The following is a 25,699-nucleotide window of genomic DNA, read 5'->3' on the forward strand; positions in this document are numbered from 1 at the left end:
TGTTAATCATAAATTATACTATATGCAGGATTATTTAATAATTCATAGACTAATAGATTGATTTAATAAAAATGTCTTTATAAGGTAGACAAATACATCTTTCCCTTTCTTAAACAGTTACTGTCTTTAGTTAATTGTCTTGAAAAAGCAAATTGAGATATTTATAGAAGTAAAGGGAAATGTAAAAGTACTAAATTATACAGATGCTCCTTGACTTATGATGGGGTTACATCCCAATAAACCCACTGTAAGTAGAAAATATTGTAAGCCAAAATGTACTTAATACATCTAACCTATTGAACGTCATAGCTTATCCTAGCCCACTTTAAAAGTGAATATTTACATTAGTGAGCAGTTGGGCAAAATTATCTAACACAAAGCTAATTTATTATAAAATAACATTGAATACTTTATGTAATTGATTAAATATTGCACTGAAAGTGAAAAAACAGGATGATTGTATGGATATTGAAAGTATAGTTTCTACTAAATGCATATCACTTTTGCACCATTGTAAAGTAAAAAAAAAAAAATCTGAGTCAAACGATCCTAAACCAAGGACTGTCTGTATTCTAAAAAGATTGTGATAATTTATATGAAAACTACCTATGTCTTCAAGTCTTCTTTTTTTTTCTTGCTATGTTGCCCAGGTTGGCCTTGAATTCTTGGGCTCAATTGATCCTCCTGCTTGAGCCTCCCAAAGTGCTGGAATTACAGGCATGAGCCATCAAGTTGAGCCTGAAGCCCTCAAGGAAAACAAAACAAAACAAAACCTAGCAGGCCTTGGTAAGATAAAGCCTTCTTCAGACTCTGCCAGTGAGAAAAACTTGGCTGTTTTCAGCTTTACGTTGCTCAGAAATGGAGCTGGCATGGATTAGGTAAGGGAGATGATCAGAAAGTAAGAGTATGAAGAGGGCGCTGGTGCTGTGCCTCCTGACATACCGCAACTCCACTGCTAGACTCCCAATACTGGGGAAGAGACCAGGTGACCACAGAATTGGTGGAAACCCAGGACAGGTGAGGAGAGCTTCCCAGAGAGGCCATAGCAGGAGCCAGGAAAGCAGGAGTGCACTCCAGACAAGGCAGAGAAGGTGGTGTTAAAAAGAGCAATACCATGAGCTTCTAATGGGGAAATTAGCAAGAAGTTCAAAAAAAGCAGGCAGTTCAGATTTCAAAAATAAATCTTTGCAAACCAACTAAAAGAGCAGTTCTGTTAAATGAATACAAGAATGTTTCATTTCACCCCAAATGTTTAGCATCTTGTGAAAATCTGTTAATCAAAGGCTGTCGATCAGAAAAGAGCATGTAGTTTGGGTTTGGTATGTCCCTGAAAGAGAGAAAAGAGTCTGGCTTAGAGATATGACCCTCAGAACTTTCCCCTTTCCTCTGATGTATGTGAATAGCAAGCAAAACAATGGTGGAAATAATTAGGTTAGTGGCAATTTTTTCATCGTTATGTTCTTAAAGGGCACATCAAATCTTTTTTATCATACTAGACTTTAAAATATATTATTATTTTCTAACCAAACTCAAGGGTCACTGATCCTCATTTAATCTTTAAAGGACATGCTTACCACCATGAGGCCTTGTCTTTACTGCTAAGAGATTTTATGAAAAAATATCGCATGAGGAGATTAATGTTATTCTCTAAGGATCCCTGACAATTTTGTTTTATTGATTTCTACCACATTATGAAGTATATGTCTTCTACGCAAGTTAGCTACATAGCAGAATTTCCCAGATGTCAGATGGCAAATGAGTTCCCTTTGTGGCAAATTTTTACTAATTCACAAAATGTGCATTTCTGAAAGAGGCTCGGGCTGAAATCAACTGGTACAAACTTGGGAGTCCTCTGTCAGTGGCCTGAAAAGCCCTAGTGGTTATGCAGTAAGATCCAGATCTCCATCACCAAAGACTCAGGTCTCTGCCCTTCCCAGTACCACTTCCTCCCTCTTCAACAACCTTTCCTCCTCTGGTCTGCCTAAGATTTCCAGGTGCCTCATTCAACATGGACGATCTTGTTTCTGTGCTTTCAGTTTATCCAACATTGATCACAGGCTTACTCTGAGTGAGTTACTGCCCAAGGCACTAAGCGTCTCAAAGTAAGTAAGAAACCAGCTCTGCTCTTGAAAAATGTAGAGTAAATTGAGAGAGTCAAACATTAACAGATGAGGGAAAGCTCTTCATAGGCAGGAAGGGACCATGCAGCTCCAGAGCTTGTAGCTTCATCTAAGGATTCAATCAAGGCTTCTTGGCAGGGATGACTCTCGAACTAGTCTTAACAGATGAAGGCAAGTTGTCTATTTAAGGAAAAGTGGGATGTGCTTTTTGGCCTAGGTTATACCACAAATGAAGTCCTCAAGGGTTATAGCACTGCTATGTATGCCTCCAAAATTCCCATGTCGAAGCCCTATTCCCAATGTGACTGTATTTGGAGATAGTGTTTTTAGGGACTATGTTTAAATTAGGTTGTAAGGGTGGAGTCCTAATCCAGTAGAATTGTAACCTTATGAGAAGAGACAGAGATCTACACCCATATATCATGAAAATGCCATGGAAGCACACAGAAGAAAGGTCACCATCTGCAAGCCAGAAGGAGGGCCCTCACCGGAACTCCACCATGCTGGCACCCCATTCTCAGACTTTAAGCCTCCAGAACTGTGAGAAAAGAAATTTCTGTTGTTTAAGCCACCCAGTCAATGGTATTTTGTTCTGGCAGCCCGTGAAGACATAGATAAGTATCCTCATGCATTTTGGCTTACTTTCAAAAGTACACGTTAGACTGGAAAGTTAGGGGCCTGTGGTGCATAAGACAGTTCTGGAGATTCAAGGAAGTGAGAGAGGGAAAAAGAAGGGAACAAGGAATAGAAACACACCGCTCCCAAAAGAAGCTTTGGATAAGGGGAAAAGAAAAGATTATTCCTAGGATTCTTGGAAGCATGTAATGAATTCACATCTGCAGAAAGGAACTTTTAGCCATTCTCTTTTTTTTTTTTTTTTTTTTTTTTTTTTTGAGATAGAGTCTCACTCTGTCGCCCAGGCTGGAGTGCAGTGGTGCTATCTTAGCTTACTGCAACCTCCACCTCCCAGGTTAAAGTGATTCTTCTGCCTCAGTCTTCCAAGTAGCTGAGATTACAGGCAAGCACCACAACATCTGGCTAATTTTTGTATTTTTAGTAGAGATGGCGTTTCACCATGTTGGCCGCGCTGGTCTCGAACCCCCGACCTCAAGTGATCCACCAGCCTTGGTCACCCAAAATGCTGGGATTACAAGCATAAGCCACTGCACCCAGCCTTTTTCCTCATCATTCTGCCTACTGTGTATGGAGGGGTTAATTTTACTCACTTGGATGGCTGCCCAGATTCAGTGGAATTCTGATTCACTTCTACCTTAGCTCTAAAGCACAAAGAAACTAGAGAATTTAGGAACAACTTTCTTGGCCTTCAACCTGTGACAGTAGCATTCCTACAGCCACTGTACAATATGACTACAGAGAATAAAACTAATGCTGAGAACTCAAAATCATTGGCATTATTAGGGTAATACAAATGCAACCACTTAAAAACTCCAATTTCTTGAAAAGAGAAATAGGTATAGATACATTAATGACAAAGTTTATGTAACCAGATTAATTACTAAAGACTGAGAAAGATATGATAAAGAAAATACAATTAATGAACAAGAATCTTCTTGTTGCTGTTTCAATAAACAAATAGTTATGAAAATATCTTAAGAATTATGAGATAACCATGAACAGAATTAAACACTAGATGTCTGTGTTCTAAAGTAATGAGAAGACAAAGTAAACAAAACAGCCTACAGAAGACAGGCCAAATGGGAGGAAACAAAAAGAAAAACAGACAACAGGCTGCGAAAAATGGCTCATGCCTGTAATCCCAGCAGTTTGAGAGGTTGAGGTGGGTGAACAGATTGAGCACTGGAGTTCAAGCCTAGCTTCAGCACCATGGCAACACCCTATCTCTACAAAGAATACAAAAATTAGTGGTGCCCACCTGTAGTCCCAGCTACTTGGAGGCTGAGGTAGGAGGATCGCTTGAGCCTTGGAGGTCAAGGCTGCAGTGAGCAGTGATCCTGCCGCAGCATTTCTGCCTGGGCAACAGAAAGAAACCTTGCTCTAAGAAAAACAAAAAAACAAATGCCCAATAACAAAAATGATATGTCAGGCCCAAATAATTAATGAATATAATTCATGCTTGTCTATTAAAAACATGAAATGTATCAGATTGAATGGAAATAATCTGATAATTTATTACTTTTAAGAAAGAGATTTAAATAACAAGAAAGAGATGTGACAACTTACGCAAATGGGACTAAAAAGAGTTATTATATATTGACAAAATTATAAACAGTAAAATAATATTGAATTTCTAAAGTTGAATAGTTTAAAATACATAAAATTTTTAAGAACATAGGGAATAACATTTTAAACATATAACCTTATCATTTATCTATTATCTATCTATCATCCATCTACACTGTTAAACATAGCAACATTATATGTAGATAGACAGGCAGATAGAGGCAGAGATAGAGAGATAGTTCACATGGCAAACATCTCTGTCTTTATGTCTATATTGAGTTGACAAAAACAATGTTAAAGAATTTGATCAAGGTAGAACTAATATACATAAAAATTTAACCTCTACACGTATCTCAAAAGAAAATTATCCACGGGCGTCTGGTATTTCTGCCTATCTTGCAAACACAGGCAATAGATGCCTTTGTTCCAGAAAGTCTTTTCTAGGACATTTGTATAGATAATTACCTGGGAGTAAAGAGATAGTGTCTCCCTCTGGAGCAAAGAGCTGGTTTGCTTATAGTCCAGGAAGATGAAGATTGTCTCCCTCCAAAGCAAAGGTCAGACATGCTTGCAGCCCAGCACAATGAAGATATCTCCTTCCAGGAAAAAAAAAAGGCAGGCATGCCTACTGCCTTTTATAAAAGAATCAGATGCCCTAAGTTTAGGATTCCTCTCTTATAATGCATCCATTTTCTATGTTGGTATCATCTGGCCCTCCTTACCCATCCTGTGTGAATTGGGGCATGGGGAACTGACACAAAAATGATGATACTCTAGCTACTGCTATTACTGTGAGTATAAAATTCATTGTCCCTGACCCACTAATTGTGTATCTTCCATACAACCATAAAAGCTAGCTTGTTAAGTAGGGTAAAATTTCAATTTGCCATAGTTCTTGACAACACCAGTAATTTCCTTCATGTAAAATACGCAAGAAGCATGAATGAAAATTGGTATCAGACCCAAAACAAAGTCGGTAATCCAAAGAAACTGAAATCATACACCATATTAACTGACAAGGATTGAATGTAAAATATTAACTGACAACAATTGAATGTAAAATACAAATTTTTCTGTTACTAGAAACAAGATTATACCACTTGAGAATGAAAACAAACCTTTTAAAGTAACTACTGGACTCAGGAGGAGAAAAAATTAATAAAAACATCAAAGCAAAATTGGTGCATAAAAGTGAATTCGTAAGTATAAATATTTTTCTACATGTTTTAAAGAATGAAAACATACTAAATCTTAGAAAAAGAAAATAAGACCAATTTGGATTAAAAGAAGAATTAGATAACAAATTGGTTAATATTTGCAAATCAAAACTACATTGAGATACCATCTCATGCCAGTTAGAATCACAATCATTACAAAATCTGGAGACAACAGATGCTGGAGAGGATGTGGAGAAATAGGAACACTTTTACTCTGTTAGTAGGAGGGTAAACTTGTTCAACCATTGTGGAAGACAGTGTGGCAATTCCTCAAGGACCTAGAAATAGAAATTCCATTTGACCCAGCAATCCCATTCCTGGGGATATACCCAAAGGATTATAAATCATTCTATTATAAAGACACATGCACACATATGTCATTGCAGCACTCTTTACAAATGCAAAGACCTGGAACCAACCCAAATGCCCATCAATAATAGACTGGACAAAGAAAATGTGGCACATATACACCATGGAATACTATGCAGCCATAAAAAATGATGAGTTTGTGTCCTTTGTAGGGACATAGATGAATTTGGAAACCATCATTCTCAACAAACTGACACAAGAAGAGAAAACCAAACACTGCATGTTCTCACTCACAGGCGGGTGTTGAACAATGAGAACATGTGGGCACAGGGAGGGGAACATCACACACTGGGTTCTGTTGGGGGTTGGGGGGCTAGGGGAGGGACAGCAGGGGGCAGGGAGGTTGGGGATGGATAACACTGGGAGAAATGACTTATGTAGGTGATGGGGGGGATGGAGACAGCAAACCACCATGGCCTGTGTGTACCTATGCAACAATCCTGCAAGATCTGCACATGTACCCCAGAACTTAAAGTACAATTTTAAAAAAAAAAGACAAAGGCAAAAAAAAAAAATACAGATTTCAAATATCTTTATTTTAGATAGCAAGGGGCTTCAGTCTTATGGAACTAGGGTGCAAAATCCTGTGCTGCCAGTAGGTGTCATAATTAACATTATGCAGTGCAGGCCTAATACCGTTCTTAGGCCTGGGAAATGCTTGGACCTAAGACACTATGAGTTGGGTGCCAAAGTCATGAAATAAGATAAGCTTTCCCATTTGCTAGGAGTTGATCCCAAGTAATAATAATTGTTCTAAAGTTAGGCTGGGCACTGTGGCTCGCGCCTGTAATCCTAGCACTTTGGGAGGCCAAGGCAGGAGGGGGTTGATTACTTGAGGTCAGGAGCTCCCCACCATCCTGACCACCATGGTGAAACCCCGTCTCTACTAAAAACACAAAAACATTAGTTGGGTGTGGTGGTGGGCGCCTGTAGTACCAGCTACTAGAAGGCTGAGGCATGAGAATCACTTGAACCTGGGAGGCGAAGGTTGCAATGAGCTGAGATCGTGCCAATGCACTCCAGCCTGGGCAACAGAGTGAGACTCTGTCTCAAAAAAATAAATATATAAAAATAAATTAAATAAAATAAAGTTAGCTTCTGTTTTCTCAGACATATAATTTTGAAATTTTGTGCATTGATTTCCTTTAATATGGAATTTTTAAAATTATTTTTTTCTTTTTTTTTTTTTAAAGACGGGGTTTCACCATGTTGGTCAGGCTGGTTTTGAACTCCTGACTTCAGGTGATCCGCCCACCTTGGCCTCCAAAGTGCTTGGATTACAGGCGTGAGCCACCACACCTGACAGAAATTTTTAAATTAAAATTTAATGTCAATATTTAATTTTCACACTGAACTTGATAAATGGCACAAGATTATGGAAGCCATCATTAAATCAGTTAAATAATTCATACATAGTATTTCATACTTGCACTATTTGTAGAAACACCTGTAACTCCTTAACAATAACTTCTATTACAAATAAGTAGGCTAACATTGTTTATTCTCTTCCAAATAGTGCTTTAGGGGCAAACGTACCAAAGTATGGTGCATACTTGTCCTTCAGTCTTCTTTGCTCCAAGCATGTCCACACTGGGCCAAAGGCTTGTCAAGTTGCCAGTCTGGGTCTGTTATAGCAAATGAAAAGCAATAATGGTAAAACAAAAATGAAAAATTAACACTGTGAATGTGTCTATAATAAACAGCTATGAGACTTCTTTATGAAAGTACACTCTACTCTGTAGGCATATTCAGAATATAAATATGCCCTTTTACTTTACAAAATTAGATATAGCCCTTGGAAACCCTTCTAGAAGACCACTGCCTTACACCAATTAATATCAACCACTTCTCTCTGAAGGCAAAACAGTCAAGGTTTTCCTTCTCAAATACATGTTTTTCTTTTAACCTGATGTGTTTGTCTGAGGGCCTGTTGGTGTTCTCTGGTGATAGATGCCACAAAACATTTGTTTTTTGGACTAATTGGATGACTTTGGTTCCCAGAGCTGTCAGCCAGACAATTTTTACAAGTGGTTATGTTCAAGTGAAGGAAAATTTCTAAAATTAAAGATAAGTTCTGCAGAACAGAAAAACTAAACAAGCCTTAAGGTTTGAAGAGTTTGTTCCAAACTATGAGCACCTCCTAATGGCTGGTTCAAAGAGCAGGATTCCACCATTCCCCCTTTAAGATTAGACATTTAAACAAAGCATAGAAAAAGTCAACAGTTCATAACTGAATAACTTTTTCTTTCTTCCTCCTTACTACCCCCTCCCTACTTTTTCTTTTCTTGCTTGTTTCTAAGGCATTGTAAGCTGATTTAAAATAAACAGACCCTTTAAAAACTGTATCAAGCACAGAGAACTAAGAAATTATTTTAGCTGTGGATTTCAAATCAAAGGAGGACAAAGATGAAAAGTGTTTAGTGAAGGAGACTGTGGTCAAATGCAAATATTTCTAAATGAAAACAGAAGTTAAGAAAATAGTAGCTAGGGACACAAAATATTTGTATGTTGAAAACTTTGTATAAAGATTTAAGAATTTTCTTTCTGGAAAAAATATTAGTTATGATATTGGTTATTTAAACATGTGAGGGAAGGCACATATATATTTTATTACCTAGATGGTGAAGAACATTAAACTTGGATTTTTAAAACATTAGTTTTTAAAAACTAAAAAACAGCAAATATATTATTTTGCCTTTGGTAATCATCCAGTTATGCTCTATTGATTATAGGAGATACTGTCCATCATTCCAAACTACAGGACTTAGCAGGTGCAAAGGGATCTCTTAGAGGTTTGCAACATGCAAGGAACTGGTTGATTGTGTGATTCTTAAAAATAAACAAAAACATGTTCCACCGGGAAACATCTTTAAGATTTTAGTCAGCATCTTCTGAATCAATTGAAGGATTTTTGTTTATTGAGATCCTAGGATGTTGCTTTTCTTCAAGGAGAAGCTGTATGAACTTAACATCTCTTCACTGATAGCTTCTGCTGAACACACAGAGTTTAAGAATCTCATTGGCGCCTTCATGTGTCCATGCTCCTGCTCACTATAGCGCTCCTTCCCTTTTAGACTGTTGGTGGTCCCATTGTTTCTTTTCTCATGTGCTCTGTAGTCTGTGTCATAGCTGCACTAAAGCCAGCTTGTCCTCAGTATGGCTAAGGGCAAAAGAAAAAGATAGGCGGCATTGGTCTTGTACTTTTTTGTTATTCTCAGGTAAGTTCTCCAATTTGGACACAATCTTTAAAAAGTTACCTATTTTTAAGAGAAGGTATTTGCTATACAAGTAAAAGTAGGTTTCTTCCTCTGGTATGTTTACAAATGTGTTACTAGTAGGTGGTCAACCTACCCAATTTTACTGTAAGGCAAAACTGGGTATTCCAAGCAGCAGAGATGCATTTCACAAAACTAAGTATTTGGATGTAACTTTCAGTGAAATGGTGACTGATTTCTACACATCTGTTAAATGGACCCTAATATCTGTTGAATGAATCCCAGTAGTTGAACTCTAAGCTTGAGAGCATCATGTGAATAAAATCTTTATAAATACCTTTAAGGTGAAGTGATGGCACACAGATGAATAGCAAGATAACATTCAACCTCATAAGACTTCAATGAATAACAAGATTTATATTAAATGCAAATGAAGAGGAATTGAATATTAAATTGTGATTCTCGACAGGAGGAGCGTTAGCAGGGAAAGTAGCAATGACCTTCCCTAAGAGGAATATGTCACAATATTTGGGATAAAGGATACAAAAAGCACTTACTGATCAACATATATTTATAAAGTACACCTCCCAAATGAAAGATGTTATTTCTAGGGTATGTTAGTAAATACATTATGACAACAACAACAAAATTGAAGGTAATTCTACAAAATACTTTAGTTACTGAAGTCTTTCTATCCCATCGACTATAAATAGGAGGGTTGGACTACCAATATTATAAATTTATATTTCCTATTGTCTATTGAACACATAAATTTTTTCATATTATGAAAACGACTACTTCACTTTGGATAGATTCAGCTAGTGCGAATGGAGTGAATGCATTAGGGTGAAGGTACCTCCACAGATTGCCTCCACATAATATAAAACCTTGGAAATCTGATTTCATATAACTATTATTATGTTATGCTAAGGATAAAGCATCTAGAATTTTTTTAAAGCTAAAAACTATGGGGGCCAAAACAAATAGTTTGGGGTGAAGTCATTTGTGGAATGGACAGTATTTCTCACAGGAGGACATGAAGCACAGGAGGCCCATGGTTAACTTTAGAAAGGACCATGTCACAAGGGGAGTCCTCAGCTGAAAGCTTCTGATGAGATTGATGTGTATCTCATCCTTGGGGAAAAAGTAGATGACCAATTCAGACAAGAGAAAAGTGTCAGCAGTCATCCAGAAAATCACTTAGGGCTCCTGCTTTCCTTTTATCAAGGAATAAATCACAGGTGACATCTCGACAAAGATAAGTCAAGCCACCAGCGGAGCACAGTGTGACCTGAGCCTGTCTTACCTGGAGAGGTTCTTTAAACACCTTTACAGGGCAGGAACTGGTCCCAGGGTGCAGACGGCAATGAGGCATCTGGTATAATTGAGGGAATAACAATCCCTGTTGCCTCAGAATGGGAGAGGGCAGTGGTTAGAAGTTTGGAGGAGAAGGTTCCTGGGAAGAAGCCTTTGGGACAATCTGTGACCTCTTGCTTCAAGCAAAAATGAGGCAGGGTAGAGGGCTTTATTAAAAATTGGTAAGATTAAATGAAATTCTGTATACTAAACATAATCTTCTCCTCAAGAAAGCCTCAAACATGAGACAAAAACAAACACTGCAAAAAAACAAAACAAAAAGAAGAGAAGAAACTCATGTAAAGCAGAAGCAGAAGAAAACTTTGAACAATATAGACTTAGGAGAAGCTCCTACATTTATGAAATAAGAGCAAAGATCTATAAAAAATAAATCAGAGAACCACTGAAACCTCTTGGAAATCAAAAATATTATCAAATTCTCAATAGAAAGGTAGGAAAATAAAGGCAAAGAAATCTCTTCATTTTTTTTTTAATTTTAGAGAAAAAGGGAAAAAGGGAGAAAGGGAGAGAAGGAAGAAGGGAAAGAGGGAGGAAGGGAGAAGATAAAATGAGAGAGATGTAAACAAATAAACATCAATACTCTGGAAAGTTCTATATCCAAAAAACAAGGAGTTCCAGAAAATGAGGCAATAAAATTAAGAAAGCCAACTTACATCTTCTTCAGTTAAAGTGTATACTATCCCATTTATTTTCAGTTAAATCGTGCTTACTTTTGACTAAAAAAGACTGTAAAGCAAAAAAACCATTTTACCTCATTTCCATCGTTACAAAAACAACTTGAGAAGAAGTATAAATAGGTATTTCACATTTGTTGAAGTAGCAGTTTTAGAACTCAGGATAACCCCACACATCCCCAGTAAGAATCCCATGAGAAAGTTTCCCTTATCAAGAATTGTGCAAATCTGAGGATAGGAAAGAATGAACTGGCCTGGATGAACCATTACATACCAGGTGCTCCCTTTGTGTGGAGCTTCCTTTCAGTTCTGGATATTGAAAAGCTTGTCCCCACCCTCCTGTCCAAATTCCATGTCTTATTTTCCCATATGACTCATTCCTAAATCTGGGCAAATATTTATTGAGCAATTGTTAACGATTGTGACTTTCCCCATATCCTATTGCTTGACCATAGTCCACACTGTATCCACAGTATAAGCCCCTTCTGCTGATGACAGGGCACAAACCTCACGTGCCTTAGTCCTTCCTGATGTCCACTTGTGACCTTTAACCCTATCACTTGACTCCTTTCCCTCATAGAATTGACCAGCAGGCTCCTCAAAGCCCTCTTCCCTCAATTTGAGACAGCCTGTGTCTTAGACTCCAAGACTTTGAAATTTCACATGGTGTGGATAAATTGGTCTTGGAATAAAAATGCACTTTTATTATTAGCTCTAGTAGATACTTTGGAAATGAGACTATCCTCATCTCTTGCAGACGTGTCTTTGAAAAACCTTTCTCAAGGATGAGTCAAAATAATAGACCTCCCAGAAAGATCATGCTTATCTGTGATAATCACGCAGCTCTTTTTAGCAACTATGTAAAAAATGGGTCAGAGTGACATACATTGTAAATTCTGTAATAAATGAGAATATTGTTGGTATTTTACATTCCCTGTGTAATAGGAAAACTCAGACCATATCTGCACAGCTGGTACTGGAATATAAGGATGGGTAAGCATCATCTATGAATAATTATGGTGCATTTAAAAATATAATTTTCTCAAATATCTGTGAATGGTGCCTTTGTAATGGAAAAGATAACTGTTATTTTAAAAATTTATGAGTAAGTGGGAAAAAAGAGAAAAATTTAATAAGCACTTGGTGGCTTGTTGATTATGCCACATCATTAAAATGTGATTTAACGTTAGACACTAATCATTCCTCTTATAGTTGAATCCACAGCCTTATAGAATAAGATGTATTTATGCAGAACTTCTCTATGAAGAAGTAGATTTTACTGACATCATTTTCTTAGTTCTCTCAGCATTCTTATGAGAAAAGTGGCATTATTTCTGCTCTATAGATTAGAAAACATTTAAAGAAATTAAGTGTCAGACCTAAGGTTATTCAGCCAGCCAGACCTGGGAAGAGAAAACTGGTCTCCTGAACCCAAGCCAATACTTTATCCACTGCCTCAATTTTCACTGGACGAAAGAATGCAATCAAATATAAGTTCAGATAGTAAATATGTTTTACTATCCTCTAAACACAGACAGTTGTATTTCAGAACTTTCCTGAAGACAGATCTTTGCTTTTAAAAAGGCATGAGGGCAAAAGTTTGGCACCACTAAGAGTTACCAAAGTCTCCAGCATGATTTGTTTTATTTTCTCAAGATTTGTTTATCTTGCAAAATAGGCTTTCTGTCTTTTAAGTGATCTAAAGTGCTGGTATCACCCTGTAAATATCCAGGCTTCTGGTGCAGAAGGTAGATTTCTTGGATATCAAGAAAATCATATTTTCTCAAATATAGCTGATGTTTAAAAAAGACTCATGAAATCAACTATGCAAACCCGACTCTGGAAGCATACAGGCAGAAAGCAGTTTAAGAAACAATAAAAGCCAGGTTAGCAAAAGAAAGGTCCTAAGCAAAATGTAGTTTAGCCCTGGTCTTGGTATTAGCAATTTGTGAGATAATTCAAATATGAATTCAATATGAATTCATTCTCCTATACCAATCAATAAATTAATACTGATTACATTGGTTCCTGTGAATACTTTCACATGTCCAGACTTGTTTTTCTGGACATTACAAAGCCACCAAATTTTTATTTCTTTTACCAGTCTGAAGATTATTTACTCAGCCATTACTTTTTATATTAGAGGTTTTGTGTTGTTTCACAAAATTTGAAACTCCTAAATAAAATTTTGATTAAAAGCATTTTTTTTTTTTTGAGACGGAGTTTCACTCTTGTTACCCAGGCTGGAGTGCAATGGCGCGATCTCGGCTCACCACAACCTCCGCCTCCTGGGTTCAGGCAATTCTCCTGCCTCAGCCTCCTGAGTAGCTGGGATTACAGGCACGCGCCACCACATCCAGCTAATTTTTTGTATTTTTAGTAGAGATGGGGTTTCACCATGTTGCCCAGGATGGTCTCGATCTCTTGACCTCGTGATCCACCCGTCTCGGCCTCCCAAAGTGCTGGGATTACAGGCTTGAGCCACTGCGCCCGGCTGCATTTTTCTTTTTTTTTAAAGATGGGGTTTCACCATGTTAGCCAGGCTGGTCTCGAACTGACCTCAAGTGAGCTGCCCACCTCAGCCTCCCAAAGTGCTGGGATTACAGACATGAGCCACCATGACTGGCCTAAAAGCATTTTTTAAAATTGCAGACAGCAACTGGGAGAGGTGAAGGAGTGTTCACTGAGATTCTTTTTATTCTTTTTTTTTTTTTTTTTGAGACAGTCTCGCTCTGTCTTCCAGGCTGGAGTGCAGTGGCATGATCTTGGCTCACTGCAATCTCTGCCTCCCAGGTTCAAGCAGTTCTCTGCCTCCCAAGTAGCTGGGAGTACACGCATGTGCCACTATGCCTGGCTAATTTTTGTAATTTTAGTAGAAACAGGTTTTCACCATGTTGGCTAGGATGGTTTGGATCTCTTGACCTCGTGATCTGCCCGCCTTGGCCTCCCAAAGTGCTGGGATTACAGACAGGAGCCACTGCACCTGGCAGTTCACTGAGATTCTTACGTAACTGAGCTCTGAATCCTCTGTGGAAATCAGCATACTTAATACACTGTAGATAAAATGCTAAGGCCCTATCATGCTATATTGTGTTCCTATCTGACATTTTAAAGAAATGCTGTCATTATCCACATTTTCAAGATAAGATAAAAGAGACTTAGAAATGTTAAGAAATTTAGTCAAGGTCACAGAGCTAGGTCTACTTGAATTTACAGCCATATCTGTTTATTATACTCTACCCCTCCTTCCAGAACCAGAAAGGGGTATGTGTGTGTGTGTGGTTCCTTGTAATTCAGGGCCTGTTTATGATTTACTCCCCTCTGTTGAGTTGCTTATCTGGCAAATCTGTATCTCACTTATGTGACCATATGTTCTTCAAGTTACTTCTTTGATTCTATTTTCCATAAAGATGTTGATTTTGATTTTCAAATACTGAAAAACAATAGGTAAATAATACCTTCAAACAAGAGTAGATTTTTTGTTTGTTTTTTAATAGCCAGGTTTTTCTTCTAATATTGGATCAGATCACTACTTCTCTGAGCACCAGATGAACGACTGGCTTGCGTTTAGCAGCCAGGTTGTATCAAAGATACGGGATCTTTAAATGCCAAAATCACAATAAATAAGACAAGATGATCACACTACGAAAAGCATATGAAAACTGAGAACAGCGGAAAGAAAAGTAGAGTTATGTTCTCAATTTCACACATACTTTGAAGAACAAAAACTTGAAGAAAATAGTAGACAAATCCCTAGCATCATTATACTTTCTTCTTTAGAAAGGAAAATCTCTCTCTCATCCCACATAGTTGAATTTTCCAGTGTTAAAGGAACTTCCCAGAATAAGATAAAGGGCGAAGGTAAGAGTGGGCGTAAGAGAGTGTGGGTCCCATTCTGCGTTCCCTACTTGCCAGCTCATGGCCTTGGGTAGAGTGGAGAAGGGGGTCTTCATTCAACTTTTGGGAAGGACACTGTGCTAGGTGTCAGAGAAAAAGACAAGCGTGGAGCCTGTGTTTGAGGTGGGTGTCTATAGCGGGTGGGGAAGGGGAGGTGGGAGAGAGGAGGCTCCAGATTAGACTCCTGCTGTTCAGCATTTGTGTCCAAGACAAGAACCTTTGTGCACAAACATGCACATGGTGAATTTGTACATGTAGCGTATCCTGTCTGACAAAACGCACCAGAACAAAATTTATTACGATTTTTGAAATGCTTAGAAACAAATCATCATGACCTCTACATACCTATAAAAATGAATGCTTAGAAATGAATCATCGTGACCTCTACATACATATAAAAACTGGCCAAGCGTTCAGGGCACATCAGTTAATCAGTCTTTCCATAATGCTTTGCAGACCTCTTGTTGTAAATAGGCATCACTCCACAGGTCAGAAATGAAGGATTAGATTGATTTTTGGTGTGTGAATTCAGTCATGTTTCATATTATTATATATTTTTTCTTGTCTCCATTTATCCAACCCCTAATACCACCTGGGGTTGTTTCTCTGGGTCACTGACAATTCCCTGCATCCCTGGAGTTCTATAGGCTGATGGAAAACCGGTCTTAAGTAATGCTTCGAGCAGGGGCTAAAAATCTGAGAGTTTGGTCATCACTTGCCCAGAAAAATGAATGGCCCCGTTAGCTAATCTCAGATACGGTATTATAGAGGAAAAGCTGTGTTTGGATATCATAGTCAACACTAGATCTACTTTCATTAACATCAAATGGATGCGCAAAGTCTCCAACAGCATGATTTTAGACTAGACTATTCCTTCTTGTAATCAAAAGCCTATAATTATTAGCAAGATATGGCTGATCAGGTGATCAACTTAAAATGAGGCAAGATTCTAAAACAATACACAACTACTGAAGAGTGAGAGGCATGCAAATTGAACTTTTAAAAAATGCTGCCAGTGCTTACCTAAATTAGGATCAAAAACTGCTGGAATCAGAATTCTTTGACTGACAGCCATTCCAAAGATTTTGAAATCATAAGCGTTTAATTTATAAGAGACATGATGTTTAAACCTTCAAGTAACTACTACTATCAAGCAATAGAGTTATTCATGCTGAAATTTGTTCTATCTTTAAATTAATCAGAATGGCAATAAACATTAACGGCTACTGCTAGGAGTTGATGAGGATGCGATCAAAACCCCATGTCCAGTGTTGAAGCTTAAATCTTAGCCATGGAGATGAGATCTATAAATCTCACTTTGGAAAATAACAAACATATCCCCATATCTCGACTGAATTTTTACTATTCTTATGCATGACTCCCGGGATGCATAATTTATAAATACTCTATTGCAAAGATAACTTTTAGGCTGATTAGCACTAGTGTGAAAATAATATCTAGCAAAAAAAGGAGAAAGGAAAAGAACAAGCACTTCTGATTACTGTATTAGCTAAGTCTTTCATTTCACCTTTTAAATTTAATTAACATAACCTTTCTTATTCTTTTGAGAAGAAAGAAAATCCAGGAAAAAAATTTGTTTCATAAGAAAACTTACAATATTATGTTTTAATTAAAATTGAGCGTCTCCCTATGAATATAAATTTTTAAAAGCCTAGCCAGCAATAGTACATTATTAAAAGCTGCATCAGTTATGTCAAGAAATTAGTAGCTGATTTTTAAAGGTTCATCATCAAATTCTTAAATGGTATCTTGTAACTCAAATAACGTTAATATTTGTCATCCAAAGCAGAAAAGCAAGCAATAAGGGCAGAAAATATTCATTAACTGCAATGAAGTTCACCGGCGTCTAAATGTTGAAAAGCTTAGATAAAACGGGTATTTCTATTTACCTGTAAACCCTTAAAAAAAAAAAAAAAAAAAAGGTTCTCGAAAATTTATTACCTCACCAGAGTTAGAAAAAACAAAAAACCAAAAACTGCTCCCCATTCCCCGTTCCATTCCACAAATGCTTGTGACTCAAACTTGTGAAGTCTCTCACTGTGTTGCCCTCCAAGTTCATGCCTTAAAGGAAGCCAGCTGAAATCTTTTACATAGTGAGAATTCTTTATCAATCATTTTATCTTTTAGATAATCCTATTTTCACGAGTTCCGGCTTTTAGTTTCTCTTTTTTTTAATTGTTGTTGGGGCTGGTAGGAGGGAGTAAAACTACCCTGAAACTGTTGGCCCCAAATGTGAACCATACCACTAACGGGTAGCAATAGAAAACCGGGAGATTTCAAATAAAATAACAAACATGCACACTCAGATTCCCAGAGGGGACAAAACAAAACACCACCACAAAAACTTAGGCTGTTCCAGTACATCTGCAAGGGTGGGAGCTGGAGGTGCGAGCTCGAGAGAGGAGCAGCAGCCTCCGCCCTCCCCCGCCCGCAGGTGGCTCCCCGCGAGCGCCTCCGACAACAATAGCTAGGATGAGCTTGGCCTGTGTCCTTAGTTTGCAGAGTCTGCCCCGGCCCAGAAAGATTACCCATCATCAAAGAATGACAAAACAGAGAAACGTGCGTTAGGCTCCCAAAGAAGCAACCCCCCCCCACCACCACCATTCCTCATCTCCATCAGATTCCCCACCGCGGACCAAAGATGAACCTGCTACCAATCAAGTTCCTGCTCAAGTTATTTTATTTCCCGCAGCCCCTCCACCTGCCGGGGCGGTGCTCCGCGCACCCCAGGCTTCCCTCCGGCGACCCCCCGCGGGCTGCAGCAAAATACGGGGCGCTTCGGCGGGGCGGGGGCGGGCGGCTGCCGCGGATCCGGCCGACTACAGCCGCAGCTTGGTGGCCTCCGATTGGCCGCGACGCGGGCGGGGAAGCTCGGCGGCGGAGGGAGGCGGGGGCGGGCGCGAGGGCGGCGGCGGCGGCGGCGTCGGCGGGAGGGATAGGAGAGGGGAGCGGGCCGCACAGCCAGGCAGCGCGTGCGGCGAGCGCGGGGAGAGCGGCGGCGGCTCGCCCAGGTCGCGCAGCGGAGGCCGAGCGGGGTGCGCGGTCGGCGACGGAGGGCGGCGCGCCCGAGTGAGCGGCGCAGGGCGAGGACCGGCAGGCGGGTGCCGGTGCGCAGGCAGTGAGGGCGGCTGCGGCGGCAGCTGCGCGGGACGGAGCGGCGGCGGGAGCGGCCGCGCCGGCCCCTCGCCTCACCCCCTTGCGGCCGAGGCCGGAGAACAGTCTACAACTCGCCGGGGGACTGGAGAAGAGGAGTCGAGAAGCGGCCCTCGGCCCCCACGCAGCGGAGGCGCGGGGCAGCGGGGCAGCTGCTCTTTGTGGGCGCAGCGCTTACGGCCCGGAGCGCCCTCCCCGCGGCGCTGTCCCCGGCGTCTTCATCGCGCCGAGCGGCCCTGGAGCGGGGACTCGGAGGAAGCAAAACCGCGAGCCCGAAACCTCGCGCGGCGGAGCTCCTGGGGAGCGCCATCCGCTCCACTTCCACCTCCGCATCCTCCACCGGCCAAGGTCCCCGCCGCTGCATCCCTCGGCTTCCGCTGCGCTCCGGGCCGTAGCCGAGCCGCCCGCGCCGCCACAGCGGCCGCCTCCGCACACGCTCACAGGCGCTCACACTCACACGCCTGCCGGCCCCGCTCCCCCGCCCCCTCCCCAGCTCCTTGATCTCTGGGTCTGTTTTATTACTCCTGGTGCGAGTCCCGCGGACTCCGCGGCCCGCTATTTGTCATCAGCTCGCTCTCCATTGGCGGGGAGCGGAGAGCAGCGGAGAAGGGGGTGGGGAGGGGAGGGGAAGGGAAGGGGGTGGAAACTGCCTGGAGCCGTTTCTCCGCGCCGCTGTTGGTGCTGCCGCTGCCTCCTCCGCCGCCGCCGCCGCCTCCGGCTCCTCGCTCTGCCCCTCTCCGCCTCCATGTGCCGGATAGCGGGAGCGCCGCGGACCCTGCTGCCGCTGCTGGCGGCCTTGCTTCAGGTAAGCGGCGGTCCCCGCGGGCCGGGCCACGGGCGGGGTGGGGCGGGCGGCGCCAGGTCCCTTTGTTCCCCGCGCCGCTGCGGGGCCGGGCTGCGCACCCGGGAAGGGAGGTGCCGCGCCGCGGGGCCGGGAGCTGCGCAGGCATCAGACTCGGGCCGGGCGCCGGGGCAGGGCTGCCGGGCCAGCGGGTCTCTCGCGCCTCTCCTGGCGGGGCTCTAGGAGGCCGTTTGTGGGCCCCCTCTGCTCCTCCGGGGCGGAGCAAGCTTGCGGGGGGTGTCCCCAGACAGCAGAAGGCTGAGGCAGGATAACTCCCAGGTTTTGCAGTTTTTTGTGCCTCACGCCCTTCGTATGGTACTTTGCTCAATTTTTTTTTTCCTTGCAGGGATGGGTCGCGAGTTTACAGTAGGAATTCTCACTCTGGTGTCTTAGTTACGATACTTGCCTGCACCTTACCCCACCCCGGCACCCGTGCGCTTCCCGGTGCCTTAGGGCTCCACTCTCCTATTGTCTTTATCCCAGTCCAGAGTTGCCTCCTTTTCTTCTCCTGCCCTCACAATATTCTGTGTCCGTCCCCCCTACCTGGAAAGAAAACCTGGCCGCCTTGCCCCGAGGAGTCTGTCGGCCCGCGTCTGCCTCCAAACCCAGTCTGGCCTCTCACGCCCAGTATCCCCCGGGCGAGAAGTTCCGTTACGCGGCTGCTCTTCTCCGTCTATCCGGCTGCCTTTGCCCTGCCGGCGCCCCGGGGGCGCCTTCGCTTGGAGCTTTCCGTACTTTTCACACCCTCAGGAGAGCGCCAGCGAGCCTTTTCATTTAATCTCTACTAAGAGGCTCCTCCTCGGCAGGAAGCACCTGCTCCAGTCCCGGGGCAGGTTCCCCCGCCGCTGCGCGCTGCGGGTTCCCAGCCCCGCGCAGCCCAACTTTCCACCGCCTCCAGCCCCAGGGTGCCCCCAGGCCCCTCCCGACCAGCCAGCCGGGGCCCGGAGGCCACTTCGCACAGCCAGGGCCGGGACCCTCTAGCTGGGCGGGTGCTGTGCCCTGGTCCCGAGTCGGTCTCCGCCTGCCCTCGGGTCCCTCGGAGGCTGCGGGAAAGGGGCGTGCTCACCCTCGCATCTGGGCAGGAAAATCCGTGGAGGGGCCCCCCTACAAATCGCCCTAGAGTCAGGGGAGGGTTGCTTTACTGCCAGCTGGCAGCCCCGAAAAGTGCGGACGCAGCTCGGAAGTGCCTCCTTTTCTTCTTCTCTTGCCCTCACAATATTCTGCTCCGGGGGTGGGGATGGGTGGTGTATATCGCCCGGCTCCGTAGTCTTAAGGGGTCAGGGTCTGGCGCGCTCCGGCCGGCGGGGCGGGTTGAGGGAGTGCGGCAGGGGTGAGACGGGGCTGGCGCCCGCAGTCCCTCCAGTTTTCTCCCGCAACCCCCTGGACTGGTGTGAGCCGCCCCACTCGGAGCCCTGTCCATGGTGCGCTATGGTGCGGCAAGCCTGGCCCTGCCCGGCTCCACGCTCTCCTCTCGGGGTCGTGCTCTCTCACTTTCTGGTTCTCCCCATCCCTGCCACCCAGGCCGCCAGGGTCCCGGCGTTCCTTTCCCCTTTCTTAGATTTCTCCTTTTGTTCTTTAGTCTCCTACCGGTTTTCTCCCCTTCCCCCACTCGCCATCCCCCACTCAGCTCTCTCCTGACTCGGGGATTTCAGAACTATTAGACTAGACATTTTTGGCCTTTGCAGTTTTGGATGGAATTCCTTCTAACTTGGGGGAGGAGACCTGCCAGTCACTTGCTAACAAAAGTACCTCCTGTTATAAAACCGCCTTTTATTCTCCCAACGCACACTCCTCATTCTTTAACCTCCTGTCACTTCATTTATTGTTTCTTCTTTAAAAATGGGGTTTATTAAAGAGGTTAGGCTGCAGGAAGAAGAATTAAGCAAAGTCCTGCTTCTAAAGTGTTTGAAGTTAAGAGGAAGGCAAGACAAACTTAAGACTCCTGTGTACATTAGGCTTTTTTTTTTTAAACGACGTAGATACACATTTTTTAAAAAGTCTTTAAAAGCATTAATTTTTGGACAGCATTGGGTCGTCTTATTCACAGACAGTAAATCCTCAGAGTGTGAATCCAGCAGCAGATGGTTTTCACAAACTTTTTCCTCTAAAAGTGAATTTTAATTGAATACTGTGCAGTGAAGTTAGGACACGAAGAGACATTTGTTGGTCGTGAATAATGTGGGAAATCTATGTGTGTTACAAGTGGAGCACTCTCATTTTCTGTTTTAGTCATCTGCCTTGAAGTCAGGTGTGAATTTTCTGTCATTTTTTTCTTAAGCATTTCTAAAAATATCCTTTATAAGCATTAAATAATGTGCTTTTCTTTTCCATTGCGTGTTCTTTCTCTGTTTCTTCTATACCAATGTTGTCGACTTCTTTAAACCTTCAGGAAAGGAGACATTTTAACTTTGTCATCAAGTTATTTGGCAGTCCTCTAATTCATGAGTACAAGTCTAGCAGTAACATTGAGTGATTTGAAAGGTCATTAGGAGTGGAAGCAGAGCAGTCTATGCAACGTGAGTTTTAGGGTTAAGTGCACCATGTGGATTGTACAACTGAGATTAGAAATGACTTTGTGCTAATGGTCTGCTTTACACGCCAGAACAACAAAGCTCTATCTGCAAGGTGAAAGTGGCCGCTATGCAGTCAGCTGCTATTCAGTCTAGGGCCTTTTTTTTTTCCCCCAAACTAAGCAGCCCATAGTTTTAGAAAAGAGAATGTGTAGGTTATTAGTGCAGATACAGAGCATCCTTTTTTTATATGAACTAAATGTAATTGAATTTTCAAAGGACTCTGCCTTTAATTATTACCTGAACTGTCTGTGTTCCGTATTTTACTTTGAGAAATTCTTTACTAGGTTATTCAGTTACTTAGATTTACATAATTCTAGTCAATTTGGCATATTATGTTCAACATCAAGATTTACTTTAGTCTTTCTCATTTTAAGATACTAGCATTTTTACATTAAAAAATCTGAACTTGAGCATTCAGCTTACCTGATAAAAGGATAAAATATTCTATCACAAAGTTATGAACAGCTTTTCTTTTAAATAATACAAGTGACTTTCAAATCCTTATGTAGGTTTATTGTTAAGAAAAAAAAATCAATGTTGCTTTTACCATTGACCTAGTTAATTAATATGTTAGAAACTTGTGTTTTTCTAGTCCACATCTTAATTGCATAACCCCATTGTTCTAATTTAAATATGTTTGTTTGGGTTATGGGGCATCTAGGACAGTATTTTAGTGTTCATAGAAATTCAGAGCTATTAGACTTAACACATAGTTCCTGGTTTCAACCCTGCATGAAAACCTTGGAAAAAAAGATGCATAAACCTTACGTGTTTTTCACCTATTAGGTACAGATTTTAAAGAGGTTAGTATTCAACATAAGAAACATACATAAAAAGAAGCAGCTTTTTTCTAGAATGTGGCAAGGATTCAGCAGTCATCTTAAGTGTAAAGCATGTGTTTATTCTCAGTGTTTATTTCATTTTCATGTGCCTTTGAAACATAAGTTCTTGTGAAAAGAAGAATTAACTTAGTTGGTGTTCACAGTTTGTTTTACTTACTAGACACAGTTATGTATATTTCTGTGCTTTTCTTAACTTGAGGCATGTAGTCATTACTAATAGGTGGTAAGTTACAAACATGCTAGATGTAATTTGAATAACAATATTTTGTATATCCTCACTTGTTTTTAAAAGACTATTAAGGCTTAGGTACTTTCTGACTTTTATACCTTCATCAAAGTCTGCCCTAACCTTCTAAAAGTTCACACTGAGATTTTACGAGGATATCCTTTTTAAATATTGCTTTTTACATGTAGAGACTAAAGTCTTTCTGGAGCAGATTATTTTTATGATAGTATATGGCACCAAACTGTCCTTAATTTTCTTTTTCATTAAAAAAAATTTTAATTCTTAACTGTTATGCCTCATTAATCTTTAGGGTTATTAATAGGGAAATGTCAAGACTTAAAGCAACAGTTAATCTTGCTTTAAATCCTATTTTTTTAAAAATCCTAAGTGATTAAAATCCCCATCTTTTTTCAAGGGGATATTATGAAGTTAGAAGGGTGGTTTTTAAATAAAAATCAGAGCTTTTATTTAAGAATTGTATTATTGGTATCTACACTATCATTTTTCCCAGGTTAACATTCAGATTTGTTCCTTTGGCTCAAATACAAAGAGTAATCAAGTTTAAGCACTACTTAGATTTGGTGGTGGATTTTGTCAGCCATTTAAAAACATGATAAGATTTTTAAATTTGGACTTTGTCATCTGAATAAGTATGTCACTTCTGACATCAGTATACCTTCTGTAAGCTAAGTATTTTCAAGTTGTGTTAAGAGTTTTAAGTTGAAACATAACTGGTAACAACAAATCACTCACATTTCTGTTTTTTTTTCTAAAATTTTATTTTTAACTTTTCAGAAAAAAAAATCAGTTAATTTGAGCAGATGCTGGTCTTTGTATTTAACTAAATACATATAAATTTTAATTAGACAACCCTATCCATGCCAAGGAAGAGGTATATACAGATTAATGTTTTAGTAAGAGCTCTTATCTTCTGCATGTATGAAGTGATGGGTCTGAAGTAGGCAGAACAATTCACAAGCTAAATGGAACTTTTTGAAAGATATAGATTTAAAGATTATGATTTATGTTATAATAGAGTCTCTTTAAGGAAAATTTAGGTTAAATCCTGCTTAGATTTTTATTTTTTGTAACTCCTTGGTACTCTGTGCACTTCCTTGTCTGTGCTTCCAACTATAATTACAGCACTCTTGGATTGCATACATATACACACACACACACACACACAAACACACACACATACACCCCCCACATGTATGTTTGGGTCTGTTATATATGTATGAGTCTCCTGCAATACTGCGTACAGTCTATAACATGAAGTGTTAATCAGTAGTTGATTGATTACTTACGTCATGAAAGGTGGTTTAAGCACCCAACAGTATAATAACTGGTCTGTGCAAGTGAGATGTCCTTGTGTTGTGTCAAGGGCAAGAGCTAGTGTCAAGAGCAGGAAGCATGGGATTCTAATGTCGTCCAGATGTAGCCTACTCTCAAACTCTCGTGACTTCATTTTCCTCAACAGTAAAATGTTGGGCTGGTTGGATTAGTTGATCTTTAAGAGTCTGTCCAGTTGCATGATTCTAGGGGCTACTTAAAACATATCTCAAGTACAGCTCCTTTTCAAAGGTTGTGGAAAGGCTTTTTTCAGCCTAAAGTGTAAGAATTTTCAGATACTTGGAGTGATAGAATGTGAGTTTTGGAGATCTGTTAACTGTAGTTTATCGTAAGTGATAGGTTTAAAGTTATCTGTATTTTTATATGCCTAAATTTTATTTTCTTTATTGGCTGTGCTGCCTTTGCCAGTAAAAGTAAACATTTTGGGGGAGCAGTTTAGGCTTAAAGGAAGGTAAGTGTAATATCACTGAGAATAAAACATTGATTAGTTTTATGTGCTCATGTTTCTTTGAGAGAAGTTAGCCTTCAGGAGAGCCACTGAATTGAGTGATGGGGTCAACATTAAAAATGTTAAGTGGATTAGCATTAAAAATATGCTCTCTGTCAAGTTCTCCTCTAGCTTTTTTTGCACAGGTATGTATTTATGATAAACACGATATAGATACATATATGAAGATATTAATTGACACATTGCTTATTATTACAAAAGATTGGATTATTTGATCTCTAAAAGTCCAGGAGTAAGAAATGATTTAATAAATTATGGTATAATGTGAAGCAGATTTAATAACCCCTGCTGTGGGGAACAAAACATTTTCTACCAGTTCAGGTTCAAGAAAGTGATTGTTAAGCCCTCTCATGTTTTGGGAATAGTCATGTACCTAGAAAAGCTACAGAGGGCCAGGCACAGTGGTTCACGCCTGTAATCCCAGTACTTTGGGAGGCTGTGGTGGGCGAATCACAAGGTCAGGAGATCAAGACCATCCTAATATGGGGAAACCCCATCTCTACTGAAAATACAAAAAAATGAGCCGTGTGTGGTGGCATGAGCCTGTAGTCCCAGCTACCCGGGAGGCTGAGGCTGGAGAATAGATTGAACCCAGGAGGCTGAGGTTGCAGTGAGCCGAGATTACAGCACTGCTGCACTCCAGCTTGGGCGACCACAAGACTCTGTCTCAAAAAAAAAAGAAAAAAAAAAAAAAAGGCTACAGATAACTAAGGACAACTAAAATAAATGATATTTTGAATAAGGATTAATTGGACAGAGTACAAAATATACGCTATAACTGAAGAGTACGTAATCAAACAGATGAAGATGACACTAGGAAAATCCAAGTTATGTTTAGAACAACCTATAGCAGCCTGAGCTATGAGTAGATCAGAGGAAGATTGGCTGAATTAATGGATAGCTAAATAATGGATAAGTGTCCATGCTGATATCACGGAATGACCACTCTCTGTTGAGTTCTCTGTGCCTGAGAGATTATACTAGTTGGGTAACCATGGTGATATTTCTTACATTCTCCTGACTGACTGAATGTTTAACTTTTCATCTGTTCCAATACTGGAAGTGTAATTGAAAGTGGGCCTTACTAGTATCTGGAACTGGAGATGCAGAA

General features: G+C 41.0%; 1 protein-coding gene and 1 long non-coding RNA gene across 2 annotated transcripts in view; one reads left to right on the forward strand and one right to left on the reverse strand.

Annotated features, from left to right (window-relative positions):
- Positions 1 to 4,295: 4,295 nt before the first annotated feature.
- Positions 4,296 to 19,884, reverse strand: LOC141580803 (uncharacterized). The gene is made up of 3 exons (XR_012513132.1): positions 19,630 to 19,884; positions 7,445 to 7,533; positions 4,296 to 5,817 (listed from the first exon to the last, which is right to left on the reverse strand). It is a non-coding gene; the product is annotated as an uncharacterized LOC141580803 (long non-coding RNA).
- CDH2 (cadherin 2) overlaps positions 18,886 to 25,699 on the forward strand; it is a 229,986-nt gene continuing 223,172 nt past the window's right edge. The window contains exon 1 of the mRNA XM_074383650.1: positions 18,886 to 19,050. Coding sequence (XP_074239751.1) covers positions 18,991 to 19,050 — 60 coding nt within the window. The 5' untranslated portion in view covers positions 18,886 to 18,990. The remainder of the gene's footprint in view (positions 19,051 to 25,699) is intronic.

Source organism: Saimiri boliviensis, chromosome 13, assembly GCF_048565385.1.
Source record: "Saimiri boliviensis isolate mSaiBol1 chromosome 13, mSaiBol1.pri, whole genome shotgun sequence".
In the NCBI taxonomy this organism is placed as follows: domain Eukaryota; kingdom Metazoa; phylum Chordata; class Mammalia; order Primates; family Cebidae; genus Saimiri; species Saimiri boliviensis.